The 20470-nt window shown below is 43.0% G+C and overlaps 2 protein-coding genes across 4 annotated transcripts in view; both read left to right on the plus strand.

The window, feature by feature from the left end:
• LOC130190342 (excitatory amino acid transporter 3-like) overlaps positions 1-1697 on the plus strand; it is a 29529-nt gene extending 27832 nt beyond the window's left edge. The window contains exon 15 of the mRNA XM_056409703.1: positions 665-1697. Within this exon, the coding sequence (XP_056265678.1) occupies positions 665-685 (21 nt within the window). The 3' untranslated portion in view covers positions 686-1697. The remainder of the gene's footprint in view (positions 1-664) is intronic.
• Positions 1698-4111: 2414 nt separating this feature from the next.
• The window catches only part of si:dkey-237i9.1 (SEC14-like protein 1), a 33977-nt gene continuing 17618 nt past the window's right edge, over positions 4112-20470 (plus strand). For 2 of the 3 annotated variants that reach the window (XM_056409131.1, XM_056409132.1), the window contains exons 1-3: positions 4112-4408; positions 5230-5255; positions 6533-6622. In XM_056409131.1, coding sequence (XP_056265106.1) covers positions 5250-5255; positions 6533-6622 — 96 coding nt within the window. In that variant the 5' untranslated portion in view covers positions 4112-4408; positions 5230-5249. The remainder of the gene's footprint in view (positions 4409-5229; positions 5256-6532; positions 6623-20470) is intronic. The other variant, XM_056409133.1, reaches the window with a different exon arrangement.

A 20470-nucleotide genomic window follows, 5' to 3' on the forward strand; every position in this document is an offset into this window, starting at 1 on the left:
CTTCCCTTCTTCCTCACTTCCTGTTCTGCTTTAGCCTCTCAGGTATTCCTCCAGGTTAAACTCTCTCTCTAGAAACTCTGATAAACACAGGAGCCGCGACATCTTCAAGAAATCGAGAAAGTAATGCAGATATTTTGTGATTTGCTAGTTTAGTGTAAACCTGCTTGTGATTCTCTCTGGAGTCCCTCAGTCTCACTCGGAGTGAACTAGAATATGAGAAGTGTGGTGAGGGTGACACTTCATCTGTAACACGCCGTCCTCTACCTTTCATGAAATACATCCACCAAGGTCATTATTGATTGGACAATGTGAAAGTTATAGTAGTTCAAAGACGCATCAAAGAATTATACTTGGAGTAATTTGAATAACAACGAATACAACAGTTCTCTTGTCTGGTGGATGTTTAAATATTACATGTTGAGGTCTAGAACACCAATAATCCACAATCAGGATCATTCCAAAATCAATAAAGCTGTTTATTAGTAACAGAGTGACACTTGTTAGGTATGTGTGTGTATGTGTGTGCTTGTGTGTGTGTGTGTGTGTGTGTGTGTGAGAGAGAGAGCTGTTAACTGTTGAGATCAGTTTCCTGTCAATGTGAAGCTGCACTTCCTGCTGAGGCTCTGATAACCACTTCCTGTTGCTCTCTGCTCTCCACCTGCAGAACACGGCTCCCTTCATGTGAGCTGATGGGCGGACAGCAGCATCACCAATGCAGCATCGCCACCAATGTAGCATCACCACCAATGCAGCATCATCGTCAATGCAGCATCGACAATGCAGCATCACCACCAATGCAGCATCACCAATGTAGCATCACCACCAATGCAGCATCGCCACCAATCCAGCATCGCCACCAATGCAGCATCACCAATGCAGCATCACCAGAGCAGCATCACCAATGCAGCATCACCAATGCAGCATCACCATAGCAGAATCACCAATGCAGCATCACCACCAATGCAGCATCACCAATGCAGTATCACCAATGCAGTATCACCAATGCAGCATCATCACCAATGCAGCATCGCCAATGTAGCATCACCACCAATGCAGCATCGCCACCAATCCAGCATCGCCAACAATGCAGCATCACGAATGCAGCATCGCCACCAATGCAGCATCCTCACCAGAGCAGCATCACCACAAATGCAGCATCACCACCAATGCAGCATCACCACCAATGCAGCATCACCAATTCAGCATCACCAGAGCAGCATCACCAATGCAGCACCACCACAAATGCAGCATCACCAATGCAGCATCACCACCAATGCAGCATCACCAATGCATCACCAATGCAGCATCACCACCAATGCAGCATCACCATAGCAGCATCACCACAAATGCAGCATCACCAATACAGCATCACCAATGTATCACCAATGCAGCATCACCATAGCAGCATCACCACCAATGCAGCATCACCAATGCAGCATCACCACGAATGCAGCATCACCAATGCATAACCAATGCAGCATCACCACCAATGCAGCATCAGCATAGCAGCATCACCACCAATGCAGCATCACCACGAATGCAGCATCACCAATACAGCATCACCACCAATGCAGCATTACCAATGCAGCATTACAGTTATATATACAGTATACATGTATATATACGTGTTTTTTTTAATATTAATATTTATTTATATATACATATATATAATTATATATATATATATGTGTATATTTTAAAAAAATATATTAATATATATATATATATATATATATATTCTTTTAATGTAATTTAAAGAACCAGTTGTAGACAGTACTTTGTGTCTTCTTTTATTGATGCCCTCTAGTGGCGGTTCGCTGGTACTGATATTGATATTGAAATTATTAATATATATATGTTTATTATGGTCTGTCCCTTGACAGACCATAATAAACATAAAACAATAACAAATAAAACAGTACAGACACATTACAACAGTTTATGTGGTAGAAAGAAGACAAATTACACACATTATATTGAAGATGTGCATGAAGAGTTGAAATGATGATTTTATTAATCGATCATCAACAACAACAAAAAATGTATTGCCAAATATTCCAGTTTCTCAGATGTTAGAACTGGATGATCACATTAATATGATCATAATCAACCCCGGAGCAGCATTGTGCCATACAGTCTATTTATTGAACAAGTTAGTTTCTCTTGCACATAAATTAAAGATAAGACTTTTTCTACATACATGTATATTTCTGTTAAAGACTGCCAACATACTGACGTGTCACGCTTACCACGTATGACATAAAACATCTGTTAATGTAGTTATGTATGTTGTAATGTCAGCCGTTGTCCAGCAGGGGGCGGTGTGGATCCTCGTCTGTAGTTAAGTGATCAATTTGATGCTAAACTGTATTATTAATGATCTGCACAACTAATTAAAAAAAACATACAAGCATCAAAATACCGTTTTTTGTTCTCTAATTTATTTGTATGAATCGATCTGTATTTGTATAATTAGCATTTTGACTCCCAGAAGAATAAAAGGGCAGAATTATGTACAACACACGCTTCACTTGATGATATATGAGGATTATTCTCCTGTTTTTGTGCTTTTATTGGACTTGCAGAATGCAGGTAACGAAGGAAAGAGGAACACAATCAAAGATAATGAATATGTAAGAAATTAAGCTATATATTTAAATATGTATATATATATTTATATCTCGATGGATTAAATCCTCCATAATTACTGTTAGAATAACAGCCCGGTAATGGTGTCGTCCACCACCGCTAAACCTCTTATATCATGAGGATGCGACTGTATCAGAGTTGAGGCCACAGCAAAGTCTCAGGAGTGTTTCTGTGTTTCTGCATTTACTTCTCGTTTAAAAGGTTTCTACAGGTGTTTGAATGATAGATTCAGCCACACGGTTGTTTTACATGTCAGCGATACGGACTATCCTTCACCTCGGGACAGGAATAGCTCCCTGTCTCCATTTCCACGTGAGATTTGGGGGTTTGGCTTCTTGCCAAGGTCACACACTTCTACATGAGCTGACACACTCGTCTCTATGTGAACCGATAGAAGGAGAGGGACACAGAGTTGGTGTCACTGGTGCTTTTTATTAGAATTGCCTATTTAATTATCTGTATTGAAATTAAATTTAAACAGATTTGACTCATTTACACAAAACTTGTAGGCATTGTTAGTGCAGATGTGAGGATTGTAAGATAAGTACATGTGTGTGTATATATATATACATATACATATATGCATATATATATATATTTATATATAAAGTTTTGTCTTTAAAAAAGAATACAATTAAACAAGTGTCTAAAATGCACGCCGTCTGAAGGGATTACTCGTTCATTTAGAAGATTTAGAAGAAAAAAAAACTTGTAATCGCGATTAATGAATTTCAAAATGTGCGATTAATAAGTTAAATTTTTTAAAATTGATTGACAGCCCTAATATATATATATATATATATATATATATATATATATATATGTGGCAGTGGGGGTCTAACAGGATATTAAGGACTTAAAGGCCTTTCTTTCTTTTATTTTGAAATTCTAAATAGCTGGAGCCTGAAAATTATCATAAAATAAAAAAAGGTGGAGGATGTTAGAGGAAGGTGGAGGAAGGAGAAGAGAGATGGAGGTGGAGGAAGGAAAGGTGGAGGAGGGTGGACGAAGGTGGAGGGAGGAGGATGAAGGTAGATGAAGGTGGACGAGGCTGGAGGAAGGAGGAGGAAGGAGGAGGGAGATGGAGGAAGGAGGTGGATGAAGGATGATGGAGGTCCCGGAAGGTGGAGCGACAATAAAGATGACTCGACTTCCCCCCTGATGCCAACACACACACACACACGCACGCGCGCACACACACACACACGCAGTGAACATCCAGTGAGACCTGTGAGCATCACTCTGGACACATACGACTACGGGTTCCCACCATCACGTGACCTCTGAGATGAAAACAATCAGGCCGTGACCACGTGGTCTGCTCGGCGGTTGACGTCTGTGCGTCACTGCGAGAGGTGGAAAAAAACTCATTCGGAAAGGGGGAGGAGCCGCGGCGTTGCGTCACAGGCCGAGGGAGGAGGAGGAGGAGGAGGAGGAGGACTGAGAGAGGGGTACTGTCCTCCCTGTCCCGACACCTCATCCGTTTACCGGGGATTCAACACCGGGACGACCCGCCGAGGATCACTCCGGCTGCGGCTCTCTGCCTCGCGAGGAGCGACTCGTCCCAACCGGCAGTTGCGCGCGCCGCTCGGGCTCAACACAAGCTAACCGCTAGCTTCTTCAGCATCACCCCCGCACCGGGCGAAGAGACGTCGTAGGAGGGGCGAATGGCGAGAGTTTACTCCGGTAGCCCCGTCGGAAGAAACACCGAGTAGCCGGACGGAACCAGCCCGGGTTTATCTCCTGCTCCGAGTCACCGGTAAGCACCGTTTGATGCGATGTGTGTCACATTGACGAGCCTTACGTTAGCGTTAGCTCGCGGGCTAGCATCACTCAGGCAGCATGTTGTCAGTGACGAGGCGCAGACGTCTGCATGTTCTTCACGGGCAACCGGTTCCCCACCGGCTGAACTTGAGGGGTATTTAAAAAGAAATGGGGGGCACTTTTCGAAACTTGTGAAATAACATTTAACCTTTGTTCAAAAATAAGAAATAAACTTATTTAGGCTTACAGGATATGAGCAATTGTCATAAACATGGCAATAATAAGACTATTTTGCAGTAGCCTAAAGATTAAAAGTGTTTTCTTAACATAAATCATGCAATCGTATTACATTTTATTGCTATTTATTTCTGGTTATTTATTGTTCTCACTTTTTTAAAAACATTTATAACTTATTTATTATTATTTTTTATAATTAAAAATTATATTTATTGATTTGTATCTGTGTAATACAGGCAATACAGAAGCAAAAATAAAATGCTATTAAATTATCATAATTATTAGAGTAAACTATGGGGGCATCTGTAGCTCCTCGTGATATCAGGGGCAACATTATATTTCTTTGCCCTGGTGTATTTCTGTCGCAGGTGTTAGATGTAGTCATCCACCACCTGAAAGGTGGATTAAATAACAATAACTAAGCCGTCTCCGTTTCTTTCTTTTCAGCCCAACATCATTTCATTTGGAGATTTAGCGTTGAAACGTCACAGCCGATTCATATTTTCGGTGTTTTCTGTCACCTGCCGTCTCTTTAACTTTAACTGTGAACTAAAGTCTTGTTTTGCGTGTCTTCTGAAGTTGCTGACAGAGCCTGAAGCATGACGGTAATTATGCCCAGCAGCAGTTTAGCCTGAGAGGACGGCCGTGGTGTGCATCGTGTCCCATAGCCCGGCTGTGATTAGTCCTCCTCCCCTGATCCCTTTGAGAAGCGCTGTGACTCTAAACCCGGCCTCCGTGTTCCCGCCGCCGCATTGCAGGAGTCACAGACGTGTCCCAGCATGCCGAGCAACACGCACAACATCAAGTTCAACACACACTTTGCAAATGCATCCAAATGTTTACAGAATCTCCTTTTATTCATGTTCAATCATGAGCCTTAAAAAGTGTTTATTTTTCCATTAAATTTTCCAGAAATCACCGTAAGAGCTAATGGAGCAAATAAAACAGAAATGAGGTATTTCGAGTGTAAACATTAATTAGATGACATTCATATATATATATATATATTTAAGGTTATGTGAGATAATAAAATATATATTTTTTAAATGTGAATTCATTAAAAGAGCTTTTTGAAAATAGTTATATCATAAATATAAATAAAATATAAATGTAAGTTCATAAAATTAACGTGAGATTTTAATATATTTATATATATATATATATATATATTTAAAATGTGCATTAGTTCAAACATTCTTTGAAAATATTTATTTCATAAATATTCAATAAAATATGAATTTAAGTTAATAAAATTAGGGTTATGTGAGATTATAATATATATATATATATATATATATTCAGATTTTCTTCACATCACATTCTGTTAGTTTGCATTTAAACTCAGTCTGTGCATTTGTCTAATTTACTACTAATGTTCAAGTGAATAGAAGATTGTTTTTACTGTGTCGTCTCTATTCTCTGCTCCAGCATGTGGAATGTGCCATTTACATTTATGAAGAATGAGCACCACCTGTCTTTTTTTTTTTGTCACTGAGTAGAGTGTCGTTGAAGAAGATATAGCTGGACTCGGCTTTAGTTGTGGTTCATTCCCATCGTGTGCAGTGAGCCGCCTCCAGTGACCTCTGACCTCCTCACGGCTCAGCAGAGTTCAGCACAACGATACACCTAGTGTTGGCTCACAGGGCTGCTTGCCAACACACACACACACACACACACACACACACCTGGCGTTATTCAAAACACACCTTTACCTTGTTGCACGCCGCGTCTCCCCTTTAGGGCCGGGTGCCGCCATATTGCTTTGATTTTGTTCCCCAGTCCAGCTGCACACAGTTCTGATGACACGCCGCCTCGCAGCTCAAATACCTGTGATGCTCTCGTGTTTTCTCTTTTCTGATTCCCTCTTGTTCCTCCTGTCCAGGTTGCTGGTGTCTCTGTTTCCTCCGCCATGGTGCAGAAGTACCAGTCACCCGTCCGGGTGTACAAGCATCCCTTTGAGCTGGTGATGGCGGTAAGTGTCTTTACTCTGTATTATTTTCATTATTATATGCCATCAATGCCGTTCAGAAGGTTTGGGGTCACCCAGACAATGTTGTGTTTTCACACTTTTATTTATCAAATTAATTGCTAAATTAATATAACATATAGTCCAGACATTATTATAAATAATGATTTTTATAGTAAATATTAATATAGTTCTTCTTGTGGCTCAAAGGAAGGCCAGTTTTATAGCTTCTCTCAGCAGCATAACTGTTTTCAGCTGTGGCGTCCAACAGGTTCCACCTCAGTTCTAACTGTTAAAAACATTCCGTCGCTGCGTCTCTTCTGGCGTCGGCCGGCTGCGTGTCGTCGTTCACTTTCCAGCTCGAGTTCCCCCGCTCATGCAGGTTTGCGTGTCCTTCTGCTCTCGCTCTGTATTTAAATGGAGCAGCAGCGTTCCTTCGTTCTTTCTCTCCCGACATTTGGAACGTGGGTTTATTTCCCCCCCAGTGACGTCTGACAGGGGGATGGTTTCTTCTTCTTCTTCTTCTTCTTTTGTTTTACTGTATATTTTCACATATTTTTTTATCTTTCCACATTATCAAATGATTAATATTTTTATGGAATAAATAATGAATGGGTTCCTATGGCGCAAAGCCTCAAATCCGCTTAAACTTGTTCCACTTTAAAAGCTTACAATGTCGGCATACTTTCAGCTAAAGACACCATTTTACCTTTAAAAATGTTGAAAAAATCGTTAACTATAACTTTATGATTCAGCTTTTTTTGATAGCTCTCATAGTTATTTAACTGTCCCCGTTCCAACGCATTTTCTGCAGGAAATCCTCTTTCTAGTTTTATTTTGAAACCCTGAAACTCCATGTTTTGACCTCAGCTGCTGTTGGTCAGTAACGTGGCGTTAGTGCACGATTATGCAACAGTTTAACTTCTCAAAGCTACTTTATCAGCGCCGTTATTCCTGCGTAATTCATTTTAATGAACATTTGTTCGGACTTTTCCCAGCTTGTGTGTCTTTTGCTAATCTCTCTTTTTAAATGGAGATCAGCTTTCTACGGCGAGGATGCAGAAAGACAAAATCTCCTCACTGGGCAAACGGAGGGCTATAAGAAGAGGGCTGGTCCTCACACCTGGGTGTAAGGGGGGGGGGGGGGGTAGTAGCAAAGCAGAATGACATGATCTGTAAGCAGGAGGTGACCCACCTCCTGGGCTCTGAGGGGTGGAGACGTCGCCCTGGGGGTTTGTGAACTAGGGCAGCAACGGATGAAGGTGGCTGTTAAAGTTGAATCCGGAAAGAGTTTTGCTCCGTGGTCAGAACCTCAGAGGGGGCTGCGATGTACAGTCAGTGCAATTCCATGATCGACCTCTTTTTGTGAGTATTTCTGCAGACCCACCGGTGCACCACTCAACGCATCGGTTCCTTTTTGATTTAAACCCAGTGTTGGAGCTATTTAATTTGACTTTTGTATTTAGGTTTTCTTGTAAAGTAATATTGATTATTTATTGCTTATTTAGGTTATGTTTTGATATGTTAGTTGTTTCTTATGATAGTTGTAGTTTAGTTTAATATATGTAGTTGTCGGTTCACTGATTGGGTAACACTGGGCACCTGTGGTTATATGTAGAGGTGGGTAGGCACAGGACCAGCATGCACCAGGGTGGCCAATGGTTTTTTACCACAGCACAGGTAAGTGTCAACATTTTGTTTGTTCTTTATTTTTTGGTTTAAGAAATAAATTCTCAGAATACTAACAGGCGGAAATGGACAGTACTTTCTTTTGCATGCGTCAACACCGAAACCCACGGAGCATCAGTGGCGGTTTGATTTATGTTTGATTTCGGACGACAAATGGCCGCGACGCCCAGTTCATCTAAACCTCCTCCATGCGCGTCTGTCGCATGTCCGTAGTGCAACAACCTGCTGCACAAAGCCTTCACAGTGTTTATTGTTCCGAGCCAGAGGAACACTCGCCCACCTGTAACCTGGATAAGCTGCATGCAGGTTGCGTGGTGCAGAGCATCATATGCACATGTCTCCACTGGCCCACGGCGCCGCTCAGCGTTGTGATTCTTCCCTCCAGATCCTCCTGCAGAGGCGTCTGACATATTTGCCACTCATGGCTTTTCTCTGTCATCTCTCTGCATTTTGCTTTGAGGAATGTGGTGTTCTCTCTCTCCATTTGACTTGTGTGGCTACTGCCAGTCCCTTGAGATACCCACGTGCCCCCCCCCTCCAAGGGTAAAAACCAAGGCTCCACATTCCTCCGCTAAAGCATTTCAAGTCTTTTCTCTTGTAGTTCCGGCTCGGCCTCTCGAGGACCCGCTGACGGCCGCCATCGCAGTGCGTCGACCTCTGGCTCTCGCCGCTGTGGCTCCAGCTTGTTGCGTAACGCTCACATCTCAGCCGGCCTTCAGCTGTTCCTGTACTCTCTCGTCAGCGTGTTAATCTCAGCGACGGCCTTTTGGCATGTTTGACACGACTTCTCACAACTATTTGACACTCCTCTTGCAAGATTTACGACATAGCCAGCATCAACTTTAATGGCAATAAGGTCTATTCTTTAGCGAGAAGTCGGCCACAATATGGAAATAATACACCGTTGTATAAGTGCGTGGAGTTGCTTTACTGGTTTTGATTTGGCTCGGGCTCGAGGGCTATAGAACCGACTTGACAGGACTCGATGCGACACCGAGGGAATGATTAGGCTGTAACTTTTCACGAAGTGATTCAACGGCGGAAACGCCTGATGTGGAGCCCTTAAAAAGTGCCGACTAGTCTAAATTGGTGCCAGAGGGAAACACACACCACAGCACCGTCCGTATGTCCGAGTAGAAACTCTAAACTTCCTTTTTTAAGACGTGGTTCAGTCAAGCGCAGATCTTAAAACGGGGTTCGTACGGTCATGGAAAACCTGGAAAAGTCATGGAATTTTAAATTGGTAATTCCCAGGCCTGGAAAAGTTATGGAAAAATCTTAAATCACAAAAGTTTTGGCAAAGTCATGGAAATTTGTGATATTCACATGTTCATTTACGTCGAGTTTAAAGTAATTCATATGTTTTTGAAAGGAAGACGCTTAAAATATAAGCCGGCGTACGCCAAGTCCAAACAGATGGATTTGCACATGAAGGATAATAGTTTGATTAAAAGAATAAACATGTATATAAGCGTTTCTAAGAATAATGTATACAAATGTTTATTCTTTAAATCAAACTATTGTCTCATTCATTTGTTTCATTCAAGGTGTATTGTATGCTTTGTAATTCTCATTGTTTGAATGCTACATTTAAAAAAAGTTTTCATGTATACACCGAGATTTCAGTTTGGTCATTTCATTTGGTTTAAAGTCCTGGAAACACATCAGTCACCATGTGGATGAACCTGTTCATCGGTCAACATGTGGACGGACCCTGTTCAAAGAAAGAGTTGTTGACCAGCAGCTGACTGGGTTTGTTTGAGCCACACCAAAACACACACACACACACACACACAGGTCCATGAGCTCTGACCACGATGGAGTGGTCTTGTTTTTATTGCTGAGTAAGGAAGTGCATCAGCAGTTTGTTTAATTCAATTCAGTTTATTTGTATAGCCCATTTTCACAAATTACAAATTCCCCTCAAAGTGCTTTACAATCTGTACACATAGACACCTTTGACCTTTGACCTCACATCGGATCAGGAACAACTCCCAAACAACCCTTCAGGGGAAAACATGGGAAGAAACCTTCAGGAGAGAACAGAGGAGGATCCCTCTCCAGGATGGACAGAACAATTTATGTCATGTGACCAGAAGGACAGATTTAGAGTTAAAATACATTCAATGAAGAGTTGGTAGTCGGCATATTCCACGATCCAGACCTCCATGATCCATCAGACAGATGGAGGTAGAGAAGAGGAGTGGGCGGAGTCTCAACAGTGGGCGGAGTCTCAGCAGGGCCATGGCATAGTTGTCTCGGCCTCGGCGGTCCGTCGGGTCCGTTGGTTCCGTTGGGTCCGCCGCCGCATCTCAATAACAGGAAGTGTAGTCGATGGCGTTTTGCTGCTGTTATCGTCGTCCACTTCCAGAGCGGCGCTCCGTCCTCGGGGAGTCGCTGAGGAATGTCAAACACAACACAACACAACACCACTCTCACTCTCACTGCTGCTGCTGGAGGAGAGTAGTAGTATATATAGAGTAGTACTAGTAGAGTAGTAGTGGTAGAGACAATAAAGTTACCAATGCCTGTAATCGGTTAAGCACCTCAACCACTCGTTGTCGTGGTCACGTGATCCGGGGCATGAAGAATCAGGGAAGACTAGTAATGACTGCTAAGACCCCACAAAGTCCACATTACGACATTGTTGGTGCTGTAAGACTCTACTTTAGTGTAACTACATGCGTTTCAAAATGTAAACTTAGAGGTGTGGCTGTAGCCAAAGGGTTTCCCGCTGTAAGGAAACGTCCGGGCCGTATCTAATCCACCCGGACAGCGTGTTCTGGTCCCAGTCGAGTTCCTAAAGGGACCAACGGGATGCCTCATGCCAGTGCGCTGCCTCTTGTGTCATCATCAACGACGGGGGATGCTTCCTTCTTGTTGACTAATTCCTGTTAATCAGCAGCACAACAAGTACGAGCTCTAGATACTTCATGTTTACATGGAACCAGAGACATAAAAACAACATGACCACAGAACATGAGTCTTCAGGCTGAGTAACGCTGCTGCTTCAGAGTCTCTGGATTCAGTGAAGGGTGAAGGGTAAAACGTCAGCAAATGGTTCTTTGAGGCACCATATTTGGTTCCACAAAGAACCTTTCAAACCAGGGTTCTTTAAAGAACCATTTCCTTAAAGAGTTCCTCAAAGAACCTATAAGAGTCTCAAAGAACCTTCAGCAAATGGTTCTTTAAGGCACCATTTCTGGTTCCACAAAGAACCTTTCAGACCAGGGTTCTTTAAAGAACCATTTCCTTAAAGAGTTCCTCAAAGAACCTATAAAGATGTCTCAAAGAACCTTAAAAAAGGGTTCTTTAAAGCAACATTTCTGGTTCCACAGAGAACCTTTTAACCAGGGTTCTTTAAAGAACCATTTCCTTAAATAGTTCTTCAAAGAACCTGTCAATGTATCTCAAAGAACCTTCACCAAATGGTTCTCTAAGGCACCATTTCTGGTTCCACAAGGAACCTTTCAGACCAGGGTTCTTTAAAGAACCATTTGCTTAAAGAATTCTTCAAATAACCTAATAATGGTGCCTTAAACGCAAGAATGGTTCTCCAGTAGGTGAAGTAGCCACAAATCCTTTCAAAGAACCATTTCAGAACCATGATGTTCTGTGTGTACCAGTTGTTTTCCGGGTCGTTCGTTGTGACCGAAGGCTCCGTAATGAGGTCTGCAGTGAACATGATGGTTTCCTAGGATCTGTTGTCAGGGACTTGATGAAAGGGACGTCCTGCGGTAGTTTTCTTTAGACCTTTCTCTGAGTCAACTCCTTCGAAAAACACAATTACTACTTCTGCCTTTTTGTTTCCCGTCACGATGTCGTAAGTTTCTGCTCCGGCCCGCATTTTATTTCTGTTTTTGTCCTTTTTTTAAACTGGAACATGTCAGGAAACTGAAATAAGAACATTTAAATCCGTGAAGCACAGAGGTCAATCCGTCTGTTCGTCAGCACCAAAGAGTTAACGCCACCAGGTCTATCTTTTTCTGTGTGGGTAGCATCATTTCTTTCCTGCTGCACCTGGGCGCTCCGATCTTGCACAATCTGCTTATTCTCTCCCGTGAACTAGTTTCTAGCTCCTTTGAGACTTCCTGTAACGTTCTTACTGGTCATCCTTCAGTCCGCCGGGTGTCGGATCACATTGTTTTGTTCCAGTTTGTAAACCTGGCTCATCCTCCTTTTTAAACCTCTCTTTTGTCTGGCCTGGCTCGGCACTGTGCGCTGCCAGCGCGGCATCTGGTCCCATCGTGTCCTGGGTCCTGACCCACTTAAAGACCGGTCTGGTTAAGGCTTTCTGAAAAACCAGTTCTCTGGTGCAGCAGCATGACAATTTGAATCCATCCATGAGCTCCGGCTGCGTGCGTCGCTCATCCAGTGGTCTCACGTCTATAGACGCTTATACAAGCAGAGATTCACCTTTTTAAACCTTAAAATTAGGTCATTAACTTCGCATTGAAAATGCGGAAGGTTATGTTTTGATCGGCGTGTATTTATTTATTCATTTGTATGTGTGTTACTCGCATAACTCAAAAAGTATTAAACCGAATCGCATGAAATTTGGTGGGATGATTGGTTATTATCCGGGGACCATTTGATTAGATTTTGGGATCCATCGGGTCAAAGGTCAAGGTCATGAAAAGGTCAAAATCTTCTTTTGACCATAGCGCGGTCAATTTCTATCCAATTGTCATGCAACTAATGCCAACATGTTCATAATTCAATGCCCAGTCTTGTGATATGCGAAGGTACGCGCTCTACCGAGTGCCCGTTCTAGTTTTATTCATGCAATCTTTTTTTTTTTGTCATGGAAATGAGTCTCATTGGAAAAAAAGAGCATGAAACATAATTATCATTCATGCTACAGTAATTATTCCTGCGCAGAGCTCCTCAAAGGAGCTCTAACATCCAGGAGGACATTTAGTATTCCTACCACAGCCGTCACGTCTCATCGGCTCCTCCCAGCGTTGCACCCGTCCCTTCCCATTCAGAACATGTCCGTCCTCCGCTCCTCTGAATGAACCCGTCGGAGCTTTTGCTCGCGGCGTCTTGATTCATTCACTCGGCTTCATGCCGTTTGCCAAAAACAGGATTGATCTGCGTTGGGGAGGCGAGCGCAGCATTAATACACCACCGCGGCAGCAGCATCACTCTGAGCCTGTGAGACAATTCTGAAGCTGACTTCACTCACTGATCACCGCGACACTCTTTCAGCCTCTTTCCTGCTGCAAGGTCGAGACGCTGCCCCCCCCCCTCGCTCTGCTCGACACAGATGAATGTGTCCGCACAATGGCCCCTATAGCGTATATTTACACTGCGCCCGTGTGGCGTCGCGTGGTGACTCAGACCCATGCGGCAGCTCGGTGACGTTAACGCGGAGCTACGAGGACTGAAACCCGGACACGACTTAGCATTTTTGTGCTCCCGGCTCCCGTCGCCTCCCCTTTGCCTCGGCAGCGAGAGAGAAGAAAAGCATCATTATGCACGAAGACGCGCCGCATCACTTTGTTTATCGCTCCTTTTGTAGTTGACTGGCGTGAAGCCAAAGACGGCTTTACTTGGATGTATTGAGTAATATTCAAGTGAAATATATGGTTTGGTACATGAGAACATTTAAATTATACAGATGGTGCCAAAATGCATATTTTCGAGACCTCGTCTAAATGATCTTGACTAAAAACGTCTCTAACTTTGTTCTGATTCACTTCTTCAAAGTCACACTTTGCAGAGCGGCTGGTGACACATGGGGCTCTGACCCGGGTTAGTTTGGACTCTTCAGGAGACATTCACCCTGAAAGAGCTTTTGTTTTAGGCGAACCTGAATCTTCTATTTTAGCTGTGTTTCATCTTTATTTACTCTTAACCAGTAACATATATATACTCAATATACTCATATTTACCATCTGAACAAAAGATCACATGGGTTGCCTTTTTATTATAACACCAACATTATTGAAAGAGCCTTTGTGGCTGCAGAGATTCACCCTTTCTAGTCTGGGTTTGTTATTTCGAGCAGAAACCTAAAAAAAAGGGGTTGTTTTTTTAAAAGGTTAATGAACTAAAACCTGGAAGCGACTCTGCATTTTTGTACTTCCAGCTCCCATCGTCCCGGAGCCGATGGGTTCTTTGAATGGATTGTCTTTCGTTAGATGGCTTTAAAAGAAGTCTGTGGTAAACTCGATTTCAAGAGATTCTATTGTTTTGTTCTACGACATAATTTAATGAATACATTTTGAAGCTTTTACGTATCTTTAAAAAAGACAGTTGCTAAATTAGACTACAAATTGGTGGTGAAGAGAAGTCATAGTATAGTTTGATTATATTTCTTTAAAAATAAATAGTGGTTTGATACTAAAGATCATCTTGCTGAACAAAAAGTATGATAAACCCTGTTTGCCATAAAGCTTATTCTTTTGCAAAAATCCAAGATTCAATGCAAAAGTCCCATTTTGCTTTTTTGTGGAGGGGAAAAGTCTGACGCTAACTTCCTGTTTGGCAGTCATAGAGTTATCACCCTTCTCAATAGGAATGTGTAAACTGTGAAAGTCTTTGCCTGCGTCTGGATGCTTGCTGCCATGTTTTCCACACTAATGTGTGGCTTATTTTAGAGCTGGTAAAATGAATTTCTTCTCTCTTTTAATGTTTAGTTGGTAAAATGTTTAGCACGTTTGGTTTGAAACCAACATTGTATGGAAGTCTATGTGAAAATGACACCCTACTCCTTCTAGATTACCTCCAGTAAACATGGCCAACATACGTTTATGGTCCTGATGGCTAGTTTTTAAGTCTTCTTCAATACAGAGTGATGTTTATTTTGTAGATTATGGACCTATTTAGAGTAAAATAGACCATAAAGGGCGGGCTTACTGTGATTGACAGGTCGCTGCTACTATAAGAGGGTTAACCCATATATGTAATCTCTAAATCCCCCCCCAAAAACCTCTAGACTTGAACACAGGAAGTCCACAAACCAATGAGTGGTGTCACGGTGACTACCTACACTTCTTATTTACAGTCTTATGATTATGTCTTTGACGATTGGATAGCTGATAGACGGCCACCCGGCTGCTTTCTATTCCCAGTGAACACTTGTATCCAGTCGGATACTCTTGGCCCACCCAATCCTTAGGCCTGTACATTTATATAAAGTGTGTGTGAGGACAGATTGTCCTCCCCCCTCCTCCCTCCTCTCTCCAAGTTGGTATTCCAGGCAGTTCTGCCATCACAAAGCACAGTGTGTCAGTGAGATAATTGGAAGGGAGAGAGGTGGGCGGCTTGGCATGCAGAGACCAAACGCTCTATTGTTGCATCTGTTTAAGCGGGAGCTTGTTCTCTACCCCACATGCCGTCCACACCTCTGCTCCAAGGCATCTGGACCTGATGGGCAGAGACTCTTTGCATCTTGCCAGATGTGATTACCCACCCCCCTAGACCTTTCCCATCTTTCTAATTGTCCTTATTTCAGACGTGACAGCAGCTCAACACATTTAAATCTGTTTTACTAAAGTGTAAATACCATTAAGCACTCGACAAATAACTCGTAGTTTGCACTATATACTCAATCCACCCTGGAGGCTGCGTCCACAGCTATATCGTGGGCAGACGTCAAACCGGTTGGCCCGGCCCTGGAAGACACGGACACTAATGACGGGATCTTTTTCCAGAAGCGGTTTCACCTATCCGCCTTTTATTCAAATGCTGTGTTTACAAACCTTCATTCAAAGTGTTTCATGAGTCATCGGGGAACGCTTGTCTTGCCAGTAGTGTGGCCAGTATAGCTGAACACAGCTGGGAACCCCTGAGATGAACCTATGGTCAGTTAATCACTGATAAGTGTTGACTGACCAAAAGTATATGAAGGCAAAATGAACAAAAGGACATCACATTTTTTTCTTATTCTTTTTTTTGTTCACTAATGACAGGTTGCAGACATTTTAGTGAAAACATTTTCTTCAATTAACATATTTTCTATTGACTACATAACTGTAAAAAAAAGTCTACCTACTTACCCGTTTGACATCTAAGTAGGTACCTACCTTACCGTTAGGGATGGGTATCGTTTGGGTTTTTTCCGATACCGGTGCTAAACCGGTACTTTTAAAACGATACCGGTGCCTAAACGGTGCCTGAACCGATACTTTTTTTTAAACGCACAATGAGGACATTAAAAACCTCTTTGGCCATATTCCCTGTAGAAGCCGTTATCATGGAGCACCGACACACAACGGATATCAGACTGTTAACATACACAATACATGTTCTCCATTATATGATGTGATATGTATTGTCATGTGCAGACCTTATAGGGTTAAACCTGTCACTGTTTTGATGGGCAAAGAGAACAACCAATCAGAGGGACTGAAGATGACACGTGACACATAAAGCTTTGCTTCTGACAGCGAGAGTTACACTGAAACAAAGTGACGCCCCACGGTCTTTATTCCTCCGTCATTATATTCCCGGTAACACCGGGTATACAGCCGGGATCGCTGGACATCAACACATCTGCTAGCAGACTGTCACGCTCGTAGCTAGCGCTAGCTACGAGCTAGATTAAACATGGTTATAATGGCTAATTTATTATTTCGTGGGCTACTTTTATGAATGCAAGACTTGCAATCAACGTTTCGGTACTAATCTGAGTTCCGGCTGCTCGTCATCATCGGTCTCCCCGTGTTCAGGGGGACCGGTGACGGTCTCCCCGTGGCACCCAGCCTGACGCTGGTGTGCTCCACACGGCCTCACTGGTCACACACGGCCACGCCTCCGCTGTCAGAGTTACATATGAGAGGCTCGTAACCTGCTGACAGGGCGGAGTCACCTGAAAAGTTCACAACAATAGTTTTTTTCAATTTCAATCGGCTCAGGCACCAAAATGTGCGTTGCGTTTCGGTCCGGGTAATACCGGTTGTATTGGAACCGGTACCACATTGGCACCGGTTTCCGGTACCCAACCCTACTTACCGTAAACCAAAATGAGGTGAGTAATCTTGCCTCATTTTGGTTTCCCTATTCGATCAAGTATGAGACCTTTTTTCTTCATCATCACTAGTGACCCAGTGAACCGATATAGCTTCGTCTGAATTGTCACCTGCTAATTCCCTGAGCATTTGAGTCAGAGATGTAACCTTCCCCCACCGACCACCGACTATTCTCTGCGATGACCTAGTTTTGAAGTTTATAGCTTTTCTCTCTGAAAATAAATGCAAACCAGGAGGCATGTTCCTCGCCACATGCCATTCTTTATACATCCTTCTCTCAGCGTTTCACCTCCACATTATGCAAACGGATGCCAGAATGGCCTCGTGAGTTATTTCCAGTCGTGGGTTGTCTGTGACGACCTCTCTCACGAACGCCGTCTCACTAATCCGTCGCCTTAACAATCTCTCGGATGTTCTTGTGACCCCGATTGACCACCAGACATTATTTCTAACGACCTCTTTGCGAGCCACAGCGAACATGAGCCAGTCAGTCAAATTTAATTTTTATCGTTCATATGGCGGCTAATGCCCCAAACTCCCAAATGTGACGGGGTACCGTGAATGGTACAGTCCTTTTTAACGCTGTAATGGCGTTCCCAACGGGTTGAGGCCTGAGGTGGTGCGTGGGATCCTAATGTAATTTGCCACCAAACATTAGCTAAGTGACGTCACACTTGACATGAGCAAACACTCAAAGTCGAGTTTGTTTGTATCTGACGTCAAGGGCGGTTTTGGTCTTTTTAAGAAGGCGGCTTCAGAGATCGCCTGTGGCTCTGGTTGGCTGGTTTCTCTCCTGTGTACTGTACGTGTTTATCGCTGAGAACAAATACACAAGACTTGTTTGTTTTTCCTAACGTGTGAAACGAATGGAAAATGTCATGTGTTTTTTAACCCTTGTGTTGCCTTCAGGTCAATTTGACCCGATTCAATGTTTCACCCTCCTGTTACCTTTATATTTACTAACATATTTTACCCTTGAGGTCAATATGACCCCAGCTATTAAAATCTCCAGAAAATTATTAGAATTAATATTGTTTTCCAAGTTTAAGTGTGAGGTACTTTATGTTTGTTTGTTGACTCCCGAAAGAACACCGACATTAAACATTGAATCGGGTCAAATTTACCCGAAGGCAACACAAGGGTTAAAGACTAGTTTACAGTTGTAAATGTCAAAAATTCAAATGGATCCCATGGAAGGGTAATCTCACGGCGCTTATATTTTCAGGAAACCTTGATGCCCACTCATTGAAGTTAATGGGTTGCCATGGCCAGTCCCAGTGTACCCATCATATCTCTGTTTCACCGTTATCTAAAAACCACCACCTCTACGCTATTTAAAAGTGTGTGTGTGTGTGTGTGTGTGTGTGTGTGTGTGTGTGTGTGTGTGTGTGTGTGTGTGTGTGTGTGTGTGTGTGTGTGTGTGTGTGTGTGTGTGTGTGTGTGTGTGTGTGTGTGTGTGTGTGTGTGTGTGTGTGTGTGTGTGTGTGTGTGTGTGTGTGTGTGTGTGTGTGTGTGTCAGAGTTGAGTAAATATAGGACGTGACTGTATGCTCCAAGCATACATGCAAGTCATGACATCGATTAAGTTAGAGAGGCTGTGTCAAACTGTACACAGAAGACATCCTCTGTCCTGGTATCCAGATTGTAAAAATGTGTGATTTTGGATTTAAATGCACGAGGAGTACGACAGGGTTCGTTCGGTCATGGAATTTTAAAATGGTTATTTCCAAGCCTGAAAAAGTCCTTTAAAAAATGTGAAAAAGTCATGGACATTTTTTAAATTCATACTATATGTTCATTTAGACAGTTTGATTAAAAGAATACACATTTATAGAAACATTTATTCTTTTATTCAAACTATTGTCTCATTCGAGTCATTTAGGTATATGACATACTCCTGTATACACCGAGATTTCACAACATTTTTCTTAATGAAAATGTGGTTTAAAGTCATGGAAGAGTCCTTGAAGTCCATTGGTCAGTATGTGTCTGAACCCTGGTCCTAGCAGCTAGGCACCAACTTGATCCAGGGATGTAATGACCCTTACTTCCTGTATATATTCCCTGTTGTATGTGAGCAGATAGGAAGTCAACATGGACTTGCGTTGTTGCCTCGCAACCCAATTCCCTTGAACTGGTCTCACCCCTCTGCAGTTAGTCACTCTTTTGTCTTGTAAATTTCCTCAGAAAACTTAGGAAATGCGGCCAAGATCGTCTGCTGCGTCTCAGCTTTGTTTGGCGGGTCTGTTTTGACATCATCTCTAAGCAACTACTTTAATCCTAAAAGTGCTCCTGACCAAAATGTTCCCATTTCCCCAGCCAGAAGCAAGCTGATAGAAATAGCAGAGGCCAGCCTCTGGGCGGCGGTTGTCTCTTACATAACCATGTTCATCGGCTCCAGAGATGTGATGCTGCTACCGAGGAAGTTGGAAGTGTTTGTCGGTGTTGGAGACTTTAGGCTCTCGCCTCACTCGGCCTATATAAGCAAATGGCATAACCAACGATGCAACACACTGGAGAAGTGGAACTAGTCGTCTCTTCTGAAGCCGTCTGGCAGGATAGTGGTGCGTCTGTGGCACTTTGTGTTTGTCCGTATCAACTTGATATACCAGAACATTTACAAGCGAGTCTTATTCTGCCGCCTCCTCTTGTTCCTGTGAGCAGCTGTACATTCATAGAAATGTTGCATCAGAGCTGTTGTTGTGTTTCAGCTGCCTCTGCCTTCGGGGAAGGGTGTTGAAAACCGTCTGGCAATACGTTGCTGCACATTCTTGTGCTTCTTCTTTCTTCAGAAAGGCTCACAATCCAATTGATTAGGAAATAGAAAATGGTATTTTCCTCGATCGTAACGCATCTGGTCTTCAGTAGTTTTAAGCGTACGTGGATCCTTTGGATCCTTCGACTGTTGGCACAACCTCGTAGCTGCGTGGAAGAGTCTCACGCAGCAGAGCTGGAGATAAACCGTGACGAGGACATTGTGTCTTCCTTCGTCTGACAACATGTTCCCAATATTTTAACAATGAACCAAGACTATTGTTTACACCTGGGATAGAACGGGGTGGTTGGAGACGGTTGCTCCGAGGGGCAGGCTACCCTTGGTCGACCTCTTTCTGCACTAATAGGTTGGTACTCGTACTCGTCAGCCATTCCGTCTCAACCTCAAAAAGCAAAACCAGGTCATCTACTCT

Source organism: Pseudoliparis swirei, chromosome 24 (genome assembly GCF_029220125.1).
Source record: "Pseudoliparis swirei isolate HS2019 ecotype Mariana Trench chromosome 24, NWPU_hadal_v1, whole genome shotgun sequence".
Taxonomy (NCBI): Eukaryota; Metazoa; Chordata; class Actinopteri; order Perciformes; family Liparidae; genus Pseudoliparis; species Pseudoliparis swirei.